A 14,863-nucleotide genomic window follows, 5' to 3' on the forward strand; every position below is an offset into this window, starting at 1 on the left:
TGTTTCCTGTTTCATGAGTTGAAACACTGTGTCTAAGCATTGTAGAAATGTAATTATGATATTCTTCCTAAACTAGGATCTTAATTATTGACTATATAATTCAAAACTGCTGGCGTAAATTTTTCTAAATTTACATGCAAGATAAATTATAAGGTAGTTTCTAGATCATATTTTTTTTACCCAGTCTTATTTAAAAATAATAACCACGTGACACAAATTCTAAGTAGTTCTCTCATAGTAGGGCTGTTTATTAAAACCAATTTTCTGTGTGTGTGTGTGTGTGTGTGTGTGTGTGTACTTAATGAAAATTGCTTTCTGGTACTTGATTGGAAGGATATTTCCATACACATGTAAGTTTGGTGACTGTGAATGGTAATTTAATGTTAAAGAATATATATTACAGAACTTTGGTCAGAACAGTAAATTCGTATCCTATCTTTGAGAGTTTTTTTTTTTATGGATTATTCTTTAATTCAAAAAAGGGGTCCTTTAAATTAAATCTTTTAACATTCTATAAATATTGCTAGGCTATTGACAGGCCTTATTTTTCTGTTATAATACATGGACTGCATATGGTAAAACCTAAGTTTATTGTGAAATCTTGTGTGCATGCTGATGGTGAGCTTTATGAAAAGGAAAGCAGTAACAGTCTTTGACTAGAAAGGCAATCCAAGATTTCTGAAGTTAACTAGCTCTTGCAAATAAGTTCTGTTTTATGGACCTTCTTTTAGTAATAATTAAAACTATTTAATACATTCACATTTTACTTATATATGCAAGGTAGTATAGAATTGCGTTCTAAACCTGGCTTTCTATACATTGAAGCTGAATTTTGAAAATGTCCCGCAGTGTTCTGCCTGTGCTTTACCGCCTTTATCCTTTCATCCTTCAAAATGCATTGTGTGGGATAGGCTCCCAGTATTACTGAAATAAATCTTCTTATACTTCAGAAGTAAATTTTGAGTTCATCAGATTTTTCAAAAATTTATTTTATCAAATCCCTTAAATTACTTGTTTTAGTAAATAAGTTTTAAGAACTTTATAGCCTAAGTCTTTTAAGTTGACTAGGAAGTTATAGGAAGATTTGTGGATTCCAGTTAGTGCTATAAGTGTCAAAATTAAATTCTTTGAAATCATGGTCACATTTTCTAATTTCTTCTTTACCAGACAACTGTGAGGACTCATAAATCCCACGCAAAGTTTTGCTTTGCTGATCAGTTTTCTCCTTTTTCCTAGCATGATTATGATATGAGGGTGGATGACTTCCTTCGCCGCACACAAGCTGTTGTCAGTGGTCGGAGAAGTAGACCCCGTGAAAGGGATCGGGAACGAGAGCGAGACCGGCCTAGAGATAACAGAAGAGACAGAGAAAGAGACAGAGGTCGTGATCGAGAAAGAGAGAGGGAACGAATATGTGACCGGGACAGAGACCGAGGGGAGAGAGGTCGTTATCGAAGATAATGCGCTTTTGGAAGCAGTGATTGAAGATAAACAAAAATATTGTATTTTTTTTGTGTGTTTACAAGTAGTAAATTTATTTTCAGCTGTCTACTTAAAGCTCATTGTGTAGAAGGATTTATTATCATCTTTATTCCAAGCATGCAGTAGAATAAGAACTGGAAAACTCAGTTCCACCAAAAATGCACATTTGACAGTTGACACTTTTATTGGGGCAGAATGGAACAGTCCAAGAATGTAGATATTGATTCATTCTCTATAAATGTTCTTTTTTTTACAGTATATTCATCCTAGTGTTATTTTGTTTGTTATCTTTCTTTTTGATCTTGATCAATAACTGCCATAGTATTTTGCTTTGTGTTTCTACATGTAGCTGCACACAGTTCAGTATAAAAATAATGCTGCTATCAAGTATGCAAATGTTGAAGTATGATGGTTTGACTGTATGGCAGTGTTGTAGCAACCTCTTGGTTTCTCCTCTTCCCTTTTTTTTTTAAACCTGTAAAATTACTTTTTTTTAGTCTTCAATGATGAAAGCAATATTAAGAAGACATTGCTATCTAATTTTTAATCTTTTTAAATAAAGAGTTCCCATATTCAGTAGCATGGTTGATGCTATTGTTTAGCCTTCCTTCTAAACTGTACATCGGCTTGAATGTTCACAATTTTGCGTGTGTGGCAGCAGGAGATAACCCCACATTCTACATTGCTACTGTTTTGTATGAAATAAATTGGTAAAGATTGACACTTATGTGCTGTATTCCTTGTCTGATTGCTAGTTTTATAGTGCATAAGCATAACAATATATTCTCTATTATATAAGACTGCATAGAGTGGGTTGTATAGATAATTTAGTTTGTTACTTATACATCTGATATTTTTGGATTGGTATTTTAGGCTTTTTTTTTTTTCATCTGCTGTTGAATTGCTTTCTACAGTTTAGTCTTTAGTGTTTTCACATTTTCATACATTGCTTGTCCAGCCTTTGTAACAGTTCTCTAACATAGTAAACCACATAAAATTTATAAATTTTTTTTGCATTTTAATTTCTTGAATCTGAAGGTTGGCCAGTATGAAATTAACTATCTAAACATTGGGAATGAATTTTTACTGTTTTCTTTTTGACAGTGTTGTACTTAAGAGCCTGTACAAATCAGCACATAGTTTTGTGTTTTGTCTCTACTTGTAGGCCTGCAGAGAACACAGAAGCTTCTGTATTTAAAAGTATAACTTTATCCCCTTTAAAATATCTTCCTGTGCAGTCAATTCTATGTTACCACTGTCAGAGTACAGGCTGTGGATTCATTAAATACACACATGGCTGATAGATTTGCAAGAATATTTAACTCTTAGGAAACTCAGGTTGCATGCAGTTCTGGAATTATGTTCAATGAACTAGTTGGTGATGTTAAGTCTTGTTACTCATTTTTAATTACTAATTCTTTGATAATTTTATGTTTACATTATAATTCTGTTTTTTCTCATTCCTCCACTTCCCGTTTGTCCAACTGCCCATTTTCCTCACAAGTCTCCATCTCACTTTTACATCTTTTTGTTTTTACTTGGTGATCCCCCCCCCCCACACACACACACACTCAGGTATTGTGTTCGATCAGTAAGTTACACATTGTACTAATGTCTACAGTAGTTGAACAGAACATGTAGGCAACATTAAAGTTAGTTCCTGATGTTAAAATAGATTGTAAATCACATTGAATACTCCCTGCACATGAGCACTTTTGTGTTGCTCAATATTGACCGACTACATTTATATATAATTCTGATAATTAGAATTGGGTAGCAGATTCAGAAAGTAAAATTACCCATTTCATGTTCTCTCAGAAGTTACTTCTTCATTGATAGTAAAACAGAATTTAGACATTCCCTAAGATCACGAGTAGATATCCATCCTGATCATCTTAAGCTTTAACACTTCTTCAGGCTTCATTAGTCATGGCTTTTCTTAAAAGTCCATCTAAAAGATGCTTTGTAATTGGGTGTTAGCTTCTGGTGGCTCACATTTCTAATCCTAACACAAAGTAATCCTGAGGCAGTGGATTGCCAGCAGTTCCAAGACAGCCTGGGTTATGAACTGAAATCTTGTTTGGACCCACTTCCACAAAACCTTGTTTATTTATTATTTATGTATTCATTCATTCATTCATTCATGTATCCTGCCTGTAGGCCAGAAGAGGGCACCAGATCTCATTATAGGTGGTTGTGAGCCACCATGTGGTTGCTGGGAATTGAACTCAGGACCTCTGAAAGAGCAGTCAGTGCTTTTAACCGCTGAACCATCTCTCCAGCCCTCCGCAAAACCTTGTGTATTTTAAAAGTTGGTTTTATTTTTGAGACATGGTCTAAGCAGGTAACCCTGACTATCTTGGAACTCATCTGTAGACCAGGCTGGCTATACGATCTGAGATCCACCTGCCTCTGACTCAAATTTGGGGATTAAAGGTGAGAGCCTGCCTGTCTTAAAAGCTTTTCCAGTGGATAAAAATTTGCTTTATCATTTATCCATTGTACAATGGTTCAATCCTTCTAGTTAATAATCATTGCTTTCTATTATGCCATCTTTTGGGGGAGAACATTTAACATGCATTTAAAAGCAGTCTCTTGCTCAATTATACATTACATATACATCATTGTCACTGTTGTGCATAGTCTCTGTAAAGTCTTGGTTCTTAAACTGTAAATGTGAATCCATTATTACCCTCCCCACCCCAATCATGGAGGTCAGTTTCATTTGGATTTGACCAAGTGGGATTCTGGGGTATTTCTCTTTTTCTTTAAATTATATAATCAGGATGCTTCATTTAGTAATAGTTCTCAAGAGGCATTTAATAGTTAGGAATGTGAACTGAATTTAGCTAATTATGTCCTTGCCTTGGAAGTATATATTGGCAAGCGGTTGGCTTATGAATTAGTGAAAATGCCTAATTTCTATTGACTGTGTAAGGGACTAGAAGAAATTGGAAATTCTGGTATCTAACAGCAGAAAGCAGAATGAACCGGCAGGGTGAGGCTCTACACTCTGAGAGCTGTGCCTCAATGACATAACTCTGACAAGATAATACCACCTTCCAAAACAGTGTCTGAAATGCAACTAGGGACAAAAATGGAGTAGGAGGTTTTTCTGTTCATGTGTTGCTTTCATCGGTTAATAAAGAAACTGCTTTGGGCCTGGTAGGGCAGAAGAAACCCTGAAATGCATCGTGGAGACGATCATGAGGTCACATGTGAGTGCTGGGAAGTGAACCCAGGTCCCCTGCTGGCTTATCTGCTCTCTAGAAGTTTATTAATCATGTTTCTTTTTTCTGATTCCATTTAATCATTTCATCTTTTTACTATATGAATATACATATATGTTGTCAGTGTTTTTTACTCTGTATAGGTTGTCTTTTCTTATTTGTGAGGTGTTTTACTACATGACCTTTCTGTGTAGACCAAGATCCATCTGCCTCTGCTTTTCCAGTGCTGGGATTAAAAGCATGCACAACCATAGCCAAGTCTATTTTGTCTTTTTTTTTTAATCTGTAAAATCTTACATTTTTGGTGCAGCTAAAATGGAGATTATTTGTAATTTTAGCTTTGTACTATTTTTATCTCAAGATTATAAAAAGTGCTCATTTTTTTAGGACTTTACTTATTTTGAACATTTAAAGGTATAACTCACTGATGTTAGTTCTTGTGAGGTCCCATTGAATAATTGTCCCAGAATCATTTGTAATTGAACAGTCGTGAGTGATTTTAATTTTTTTGGATTTTTTGGAGTGCTTTGCCTGCCATGTCTATGTGCATCATGTGCATGTAGTGTTCTCAGCAGAAGAGGGCGCCAAATCCCCAAGAAGAGATGTTACAGGTTCTGTGAAGAAAACCCAGGTCCTCAGCAAGAACAAGTGCTCTTAGCTAAAACATCTCTCCAGCTCCAGATGAGTGATTTTAAATACCTTTCCCTGTACCCAACCCCATCTGTGGTGGTTTGAGTGAGAGTTCTCCCATAAATCTCCATCACTTAGTGACTGGAGAGGACTGGAAAGTATAGCCTTACTTGAGTAAGTATTTTACTGAGTTTCTACTTCTTGTTTATGGCTTAAGATGAGAACTTAAGCTGCTACTCCAAAGCCTGCCTGTCTGCTGCCATGATCCTATGCCGTGGTGGTGATGAAAGTTTTGTTGGATATCTTAGTCAGGGCTGGTTTCTGTGGTCTCTTAGAATCTGCAGCAGATCTGTGTAGGCCCTTCTGGCTTTTAGATTCTCTTTTGAGAAGTCAGGTGTAATTCTAATAAGTCTCTCTTTATATGTTATTTGGTTTTCCCCCCTTGCAGCTTTTAATATTTTTTTGTTCTGTAGTTTAGTGTTTTGATCATTATCTGGAGAGGGAATTTTTTTTTCTGGTCCAGTCAATTTGTTCTGTTTGCTTTTTGTAGTATGACTGACAATCTCCTTAAGGCTAGAAAATTTTTCTTCTATGATTTTGTTGAAAATATTTTCTGGGCTTTTGAGTTGGGTGTCTTTTATTCCTATTTTAGGTTTTATCTTTTCATAGTGTCCTAAATTTCCTGGATGTTTTGTGTCAGAATTTTTTTTTTTTTTAGATTTAACATTTTCTTTGACCAATATATCCATTTCTTCTGATTGTATTTTCAATACTTCAGACTCTTTTTTTTCATCTCTTGTATTCTGTGGGTCGAATTTGACTTTGTAGCTTCTTTTGGTTTTAGAATTGTCTTCATTTGTGTTTTCTTTATTGATTGTATTTCCATTTTTAGGACTTTAGCACTTTCATTTCCTTTTGTGCAACTTTTTGTTTTCTGGATTTTGTGAAGGGACCTATTTATTTTCTCTTTGAGGACCTCTATTATCTTCATATTGTTGGTTTTAAGGTCTTTTTCCTGTGCTTCAGCTATGTTGGAATATTCAGGACCTATACAGCACAATAGCCGGGCTCTAGTTGGGACATATTGTTTAGGCTGTTATTGATTGTGTTTTTATGTTGGCTGCTAAGCTCGTGGGTTTTGGATGATTACAGCTCTATGTGCTGATTTCTGGATTTGTCTCTGGGGAAGGGTTTGCTCCTTGGTGTTTGTCCCTTCTCTGAAATTTTGGAGAGTGGAATGGTTGTGTGTTGCCTGTCTTCCTGGCCCTTTTTTTTTTTTCCTTTAAAAATTTCCACCTCCTCCCATTTCCCTCCCACGCCCCCGATACCCCTTCCCCTCCTTCTCCAGTCCAAAGAGCAGTCAGGGTTCCCTGCCCTCTGGGAAGTCCAAGGTCCTCCCCCCTCCATCCAGGTCTAGTAAGGTGAGCATCCAAGCAGACTAGGCTCCCACAAAGTCAGTACATGCAATAGAATCAGAACCCAGTGCCATTGTTCTTGGCTTCTCAGCCCTTCTTGTCAGCCACGTTCAGGGAGTCTGGTTTGATCACATGCTCCATCATCCAGCTGGCCTTCTAAGCTGGTATGGTCACAGGGAATGCTTTCTGGTGTTGGAGGCTGAGGTATGGGGATGAGTTTGGGGTGGGAAGGTTGAAGAAGGTTTTTGTGATTCCTTGGGGATGAGGTCAGAGAGGAAAGGGAGACCACAGCAGGTGTCCTGAGTCAGGGATGAGACAGAGGTGTTGGATCTAGGAACAGTAGGAGATGTGTGGGTCCACTTTCAGCCTACTTGTTACTCTGGGAGAAGCAGCCCTTGGGTTATCAGGGGGTACCTGCTGGAGTCTGTGACAAAGTAACAAGTAGGGAGAGGAAGGTTAGAAGGGGAAGATCTGTGAGATTCATGGGTGTTGGGAGGTAGGGCAGAGAAGGTTGCCAGGGGTGTTCAGCAGCTGAGCTGGGGGTTAGACTCGGGGATTGTATCTGGGGGAAGAGAGAAAATCGGTCTGCAGGCAGCCTACCTGAATTTCTGGCAGGCCATGTCTATGATTTTATGTGACCAGTTTTCTTGTGTGTGGCTCAGCCAGCCATGACGGTACATGCTTCGAATCCCAGCACTCTGGAGGAGGATACAGCAGGACCTCTGTGAGTTCAAACCCAGCCTGGGAGACTCCTCAAAGCTGATTATTTCACTAAATGTCCACAGCATTATTAGCTATGATTCACATGATGTACTTTACATATCAACAGTTATTTAGGGTTTGTGACTAAAATTTGACAGTCATCTATGTCTTCCTGTTTCTCACCAGCCCTTTCCCATTCCTAGTAATAATTTCATTTTTTTCTTTTTTTCTTATTTTTTTTTTTTAAAAGCTAGGTTTTACTCACCATGTAGCCCCAGATGGCCCAACACTGGCCATGCAAGAGTGTTGATGACTTGTGTCTATGCCCTATGGCTATACAGGTCACAGTTATGAATGATGCTACCACCAGAAAAGATTTCAGAACAGGAGAATAATGCACAGCATGCTGAGAATTGTGAATCTCAAAGTGTCACAACCCCATCTTATTCCTAAACCAGAGGATGCCTGAGCATAGAGACTGTGCTGCCTTTTATCCCGGATCTGTAGAAATTAAGCCATGTCATTCATTCTATAGTCTTATTGATGACATAATGCAATGCTTGCCAAAGTTGAAGGGAAGGCAACATGACTTGATGGGAGGATTATTAAATTTTTGATCTCATGTCTTGATGTTCACCCAAAAATTTTGAAGTAAGGCTTCTGAGGGAACTAATCCATTATAAAAGCATGAAAATTGTGAGAATTTGTATGTTAAATCTATTGAAATTAATAATATATTGCAATACATTTATTAATATATTAAATATGGAATAAGCACCATAAAGCAAGCTCAAAATGAACAAATAATAGATCAGATTCCTGGTCCATGCAAGCGTTGCAAATGGGACTATGATTATATGATATAAAATCTTTGAGTTTGCTTTTAGGAATTGATGTGTTCATTTTACTGAATTTTCATATAACAGAATTTACTAAGCATTAATTTGAAAGGGTAGACACTTCATGGCTATAAATAAATATTCAACATTTATTTATTTGTGCATTCTGCCAGATGTTTTCTTTTGTACTTTATATGTTTTATTTTTTTCTGAAAGAAATGTTATTTTTTGCCAGTTCTTGTAAATTGAATGCAAGTCTTCATATTTGTGAATCATGCACTCTGACACTGAGCTATGTACTGCATTAGAAATGTTCTGTTAAATTGGGTCTCACTATATAACCCAGGTTGGTCATGAATGCATGATTCTCTTTCCTCAGACTCCCACGTGCCTGAATTATAGGTGTTTGCCCCCATGCTTGGATCCAAAGAATTTTTTAAAATTTTTTTTCTTAAAAAATGTGTGTGGGTGTTTTGCCTACATGTATGTTTGTGCACCATGTGTGTGCAGTGTCTACAGTGTCAGAAGTGGGTATTGGATTCTCTGGAGCTTGAATTACAGTTATGAGGTACCATGTAGATGTTGGGAAAATTGAACCTGGGTCCTCTGGAAGAGAAGCCAACACTCTTGGAGAGATGTTACTTTTCTTTTGCAAGTGGTTATCAATTGGAAGTTGCTTCTGGGTTAGGAATGGTGGCATGTGTTCAGTTCTTTCAGGTCTAGGACCCCGTCTGGCTTGGACCTGTACAGGCCCTGTGTATGCTGCCCCAGTCTCTGTGAGTTCATGTGTGCATAGATACTGTTATTTTTAGAATGCTTTCTTTTCATAGGGTCTTCCGTCTCCACTGGGTCTTATAGGATCTAAGTTACTTCATTCAGAATAATTTTTTTCTAGCTTCTTCCATTTACCTGCAAATTTCATGATTTAGGTTTTTTTTTTTTTTTTAATAACTGAGTAATCTTCCATTGTGCCAATGTATATTTTGGTTATCCATTTATCTGTTGAGGGTTATCTAGGTTTTCATTTTTTTTTTTTTTGGATATTATGAATAAGGCAGCAATTAACATGGTTGACTAATTGTCTCTATAGTTGGATAAAGTGTCATTTGGATATATGCCCAAGAGTGGTATAGCTGGATCCCAAAGTAAATTAATTCCCATCTTCCTGAGGAATCACCACATTGTTTTTTATAGTGTGTGGACCAGTTTTCACTTCCACCAGCAATAGATTATTCCCCTTACTGCACACACATTTCAGTATAAGCTGTCATTTGTTTTGTTGATCTTGTACTTTCTGACTGTCTTAAGATGAAATCTCAAAAAGAGGAGGAATAGGGAAGATCTGAAGCTCACCTACCTGCCTTTTGGTGGGCTGTTTCTCTGGCAAGCTTGCCTGGCAGGTTCCCCCAGAGTGCCTGCTGCAGTTGGGGCCTGGGATAAAGTAATGAGTGGAGGGAAGGTAGGTAAGAGAGGATTTCTGTGAGTCACGGGAAATGGGGGGTGGCTGGAGGGGAGGCTGCAGCAGGTGGTTGCAGAGCTGGAGATGTGACTGGGAGAGTGGATTTGGAGGAAAGGAGGAAATGTGAAGATCTGCAGTTAGCTTACTTGTTTTCCTGGCCTGCATGCCTTAAATATATATATAGTATCAAACCTGTAATTGAGGCCACACTTAAAATGATATTATCAGTAAACAGGGAAGCTTTTTGTGTTTTTTTTTCTTTTTTGAATTTTTTCATTAACATAATTTTTGAATTGATCCTTTGGGAATTTCACATCATGCAGCTCAATCCCACTCACTTCCCAGTCCCTCCATATCCATCCTTCATCCTTGTGTGCCCCCCTAAGGAAAACTAACAAAGAAATTATAAAAATAAGATAAAAATAATAATGCAAATAAGAATATTAATTAAAAACAAAATAAAGCAATCAAGCTTCTCTCCTGCCTTTACATCTCCTCTTCAGGCATTGAGAGTGTCTGCGTATCATCAGTACAACCTTTTCTCCATACAGCTTTAACTGCAAATGTTCATTGTCTAATGTGTTGTTGGTCACGTCCATGGTCTGGCTTCTGCTTCACCATCAGTATCGGACCTTCACTGAAACTCCTCTCAGACAGGACGGAGAAAGCAAAAGCACCTAGGCCTAAGTACTGCCATTTTGATTTAAATAAGGTTCATGTTCCCAAGCCCTAGGGGAGCTGAGAACTCCCCAAAGACTGACCAGCCTCCCCCAACCACAAAACAGTCATTATGCATCTTTAGTTCTTTAGAAATATTATGGCGGTTCCTAAACCACAGACGGAACAAATGAATCTGATTGGTTGGACTGAAAGACTTTCATTGTATATCGGTTGACAATGATGGAACACAACAAGGAAGCCCCTAATCTCTAAATCCTGTTTGTGAAAATTGTAACCGTAATTTGTCAACAAATGTTTGTGAATTTTATGCTTTTCAATACCACATCTGTCCCTGCTTGGGGCTATCAGGAGAAACAGGGCTCCGAGTTCTTGTCCTGTAGCCCCGATGAATCAGTGACCTGCTTATGTGGTGATTTATTAAAACCTTTGGAGCCCAAAAGTGTTGTCTCTTTCCTTCCGCATGGCACATAAGGGTTAAGTTTAACAGGGTATTCTGCAGTTGCATTGAGTTATGGAGATCCTGTAGGACCAGTCCCTTCACGTACACCAGATCATACATGGGTTAGATGTTGGTCAGTGCTCACATAAAGCCCTGGATGTGTTTCTGGGTGGTAGCTGGGTTGTTCTGACCAGACCACTAGGACCAGCCCCCATAGGTGAATGGTTTTGTCACGCCCATGGTGAAGAAAGGGACCAGTTAGCTCTCAGTGAGGAAGAGTGTGGCTCAGCATGGCCCTCATTCTTCAGCGTGGCTCACACATGGTTCTCGTGAGTCCCTGTGGTAACACAAGCAGTGGACAAACAACACAGACCCCAGCTATGGAAGGATCACGGACCCAGACATGGCCATAAGCAGCAGCTTGAGCCTGGATATCACCACCGCCACGCGTAACAATTCAGGCCTCTCAGATAAGTATAAGCCCCACATAGTTTACTGTTGTAGCTGGAAGCAGGTGTGGAAACTATTTCCCGTTGTAAATGCATTTAAAGGTGAGAAGACTTCGGGCGGAAAGAGGTAAACACAACTTCAGGTCCCTTAGAAAAGAAGTGCCAAGGCTAGAATGCAATGTAAGCAAAGCAGCACCTCCGCTCTATAAAACCAAGTGGAAGGGTGTCTTCGCCAGTGTCGCCTTGCTGTGAAGAGACACCATGACCACACCAACTCACGTAAAGGAAAGCACGTAACGGGCTGGCTTACAGTTTTGGGGGGAAGGGTTATCCCATTATAGTCCTGGTGGGAAGCACGGTGGTGCTTAGGCAGATGCGGTGCTGGAGAAGGAGCGGAGAGTTCTACATCTGGATTGTTAGGCAGGAGGAAGAGCAAGTGCGCCACCAGACCTGGCTTGAGTTTCTGAAATCTCAAAGCTCACCCCCAATGACATTTCCTGCAACAAATCCATACCGACTCTAACAAAGACACAAATTCTAAACCTTTCAAATAATACCAGTCCCTAGGAGCAAATTGGGGCTATTTCATTCAAACCACCACAAAGTGTAAGTTTTTGGACATCTTGTTTGGGAAAAGTAAGACAAAATAAAACAAACACCCCACAAAACTACACAGTTCTGCAACTGTGTAGCTAACAATTGCTGAGTATTGTCAAAACAATATAGACACTATGTGTGGATTTTTGAAGGACCTTCTGGCCATCATTATGATCTGGAATTAAGCCTGGAAAATAATGGAGGATAACATGTAACTTATGGCCATTTTTTAAAGATTTATTTTTATTTTATGTGCATAAGTGTGTTTTCCGGCATGTATGTGTGCATGCAGTGCCTGAGGGAGTCAGAAGAGGGCATCAGATGCTTTGGAGTTACTGATGATTGTTAGCAGCCTGTGGGTGTTGGAGGTAAAACTCAGATATTCTACAAGAATAAAAAGTGCTCATAAGCATGGAGACATGCTTATCTCTTTAGCATTGCAGAAGTATTGTTTAAGAGGCACTAATATAGTTTGATAGTTACTTTTTCCTAGTTTCTTGCACTGTGACCAAAAATATTTCTAGCATATGGTCAATCCTTAAAACTTTGTAAATAATGTTGTGATTTGATGAGTCAAAGAGAGAGAAGTGTGTAGGGATAAGCCCGCCCATTGGGGGCGGGCTCGCCTCGGGCGAATGTTTACTGATAAATTGGGCGTGCAGAAGCCGCGCTTCCCTTCCTGCTTCTTGTACTTCGCTGGAACCTTGGTTTCGTGAGTCTTGTTTTCATTAAAGTTGTGCAAATACCTACACAATTTGTCTACATTAATCTAAGCCACCACTTCAGAAGTGGCCTTGTCACAGGATGAAGGACCCTACCCCCACCGCCTCCCTTGCTGTGATGCACTGGAGCAGGTCCATGTGCCAGTCCTCCTCACTTCAGCTACTCCCTTTTCTGCTTCTTTCCAGATTTAGTAAATCTCTGGCAGCAAAAGAGGCAACACTTTGTGATGACGAACATCACAGTCAGCACACAGGCAAGCAGGAATCCAAGCACATCCAGAGAGTGGTACTGGTACCAGGTGAGGTCATGAGCTGCCACACGAAGGTGCTTGGCTCCCTTGTGGCGCATGACATACTCAATCCAGAAGACGGCTCTGTCCAGGGGCTTCACTGGCTGGTCGTGGTGGATTCTTGATAGCCGCATGGCGTTCTCCTTATAGCTAAAGACAGATGTGAAGCAGAAGCACAAAAACATCAACATTGAATGTTGGTTAATTTACTGAAGAGCATTAGGCCCGTGAAAGATTCGAGAAAGCATAATGAGATTGAATATTGTCATACAAGAGCAGAAGGAGAGGTATGGCTTGGGGTAGGGCATGTTTGAAAGTTAGCCTGCAAATTGGTATTCTCTGAGAAGTACTTTTCAAAAATGAAATGGAACCTAATTTTGAGAACTAAATCTTTTCAGGACATTAAATGTTATTAAGCCATTTCAACCACTCGAAGTGTTATTATAGTTGAAAGCAGAATGAACAGATGCTTTTGAGGACAGATTATGCCATGGAATTCTTTAAACTCTCACCAAAAAAAATCCTTATTATCACTTATTAAAAACTGATCAATGATGAGAAAAATACGTGTTTTTCAAAAGATGATATAAATATTGAGGATATAGCTCACTGATAGCTTCCCTGTAATACCCAACAGCCTGAATTCAACACAAACACAATATCCAAATATTGCTTGCCAGGCATGGAGAGAAAAGTCTGGTTCTTTTTAAAAGCACATTTCTATGTGGTATGTGTGTGCCTACATGTACACTCATGTACACGTGTGAGGACTACTCGTAGGAGTCAGTTCACTTCCTCCACTACATGAATTCCAGAGATTGAACTCATGCGGCTAGGACTGGTGTCAAGAACCGTTTCCCAGTCATCCACATGTTCATGTCAGAAAGTGGAAATCTTACTGAGATTGGTTAGGGTGTAATATGGTATGGACACTATGAAAAAAAATCCACAGATTTTCTAAATATACTGAAAAGAGAAATACCCAGGTTTTAACTTTCTGACTACTAGGAGTCTATTTAAAGAAATAGTAAATAATCTATCAAATAGATACCTGCATGTCCATGGTTATTGCTGCACTAGCCATAATAGCTAAGTGAATTGACTGAGGTGCCCATTGTGGGATGATGGCTTAAAAAGTGATATAAAAATACTGAATATGTTTTATATTACATAATAACAAAGATATATATTATTTAGCCATTACAAAGAAGACATTTACAGTTACAAGATGCAATTGGAGGATGTTTTATTAAGTCACGTAAACCAGATCCTAAGAGAAAACATTGCACATTCTGACCACTGTGTGGAAAATACTAGAGCTGACTTCATAGAAGTAGAGAGTAGAGCAGTGGTAACTGGAGTCTGGGAAGTGAGGGAGGGAATGGGGCGAGAGAGAGGTCAGCTCACAGGTATGTCCTACCACTGGATAGCAGGATAGTGCACTATAGCAGAGGCAGCGACCGTGAGCTACAATATACAAGTTTAATAAGAAGTGGAAGGGGAACATTGAACAAATGAGATACTAAAGGTTTAAGGAGATGGAAATGTGAGTATCCTGATTATGCTTTATATATTTTATCTATGTATGTATGCATGTATAATTAGCTACTCTTGAATAAATGTGGATTGTTTAACAATAGGAGTTTTGAAAACTATAGACATTGAATTGATACATTTTCTGTCTTTCAGACTTAATATGCTGTTTGTTGATTTGATCATCTTTGAGGCATTTGTGTCTTTTCATTTAGCAAGAGAAAAAGGGTCCCAGTGCCAAATTCTTGTAAACTAAGTTCTTGTACAGTAAGTCTAGGGGATAGCTTGAGTCTTGGTTTACAATAAAAGTTCATTCAACAGTGGATAATAGTTTTTCTTCAAAATTAGAATAAATATTAGATGAAATCAACAGTTATTGTTTAGGAAATTTATCT

The 14,863-nt window shown here is 38.6% G+C and overlaps 2 protein-coding genes across 12 annotated transcripts in view; one reads left to right on the forward strand and one right to left on the reverse strand.

Moving 5' to 3' along the window:
* Ythdc1 (YTH N6-methyladenosine RNA binding protein C1) overlaps nt 1–2,209 on the forward strand; it is a 31,786-nt gene extending 29,577 nt beyond the window's left edge. For all 6 annotated transcript variants that reach the window (XM_050149907.1, XM_050149904.1, XM_050149905.1 and 3 more), the window contains one exon: nt 1,237–2,209. In XM_050149907.1, coding sequence (XP_050005864.1) covers nt 1,237–1,461 — 225 coding nt within the window. In that variant the 3' untranslated portion in view covers nt 1,462–2,209. The remainder of the gene's footprint in view (nt 1–1,236) is intronic.
* A 10,574-nt stretch (nt 2,210–12,783) lies between these two features.
* Nucleotides 12,784–14,863, reverse strand: part of LOC126506293 (UDP-glucuronosyltransferase 2B31-like) — a 56,390-nt gene continuing 54,310 nt past the window's right edge. For all 6 annotated transcript variants that reach the window (XM_050149711.1, XM_050149715.1, XM_050149719.1 and 3 more), the window contains exon 7: nt 12,784–13,085. In XM_050149711.1, the coding sequence (XP_050005668.1) occupies nt 12,806–13,085 (280 nt within the window). In that variant the 3' untranslated portion in view covers nt 12,784–12,805. The remainder of the gene's footprint in view (nt 13,086–14,863) is intronic.

Source organism: Alexandromys fortis, unplaced genomic scaffold (genome assembly GCF_014885135.2).
Source record: "Alexandromys fortis isolate MF-2015 unplaced genomic scaffold, M_Fortis_MF-2015_v1.1 scaffold_0, whole genome shotgun sequence".
Lineage (NCBI taxonomy): Eukaryota > Metazoa > Chordata > Mammalia > Rodentia > Cricetidae > Alexandromys > Alexandromys fortis.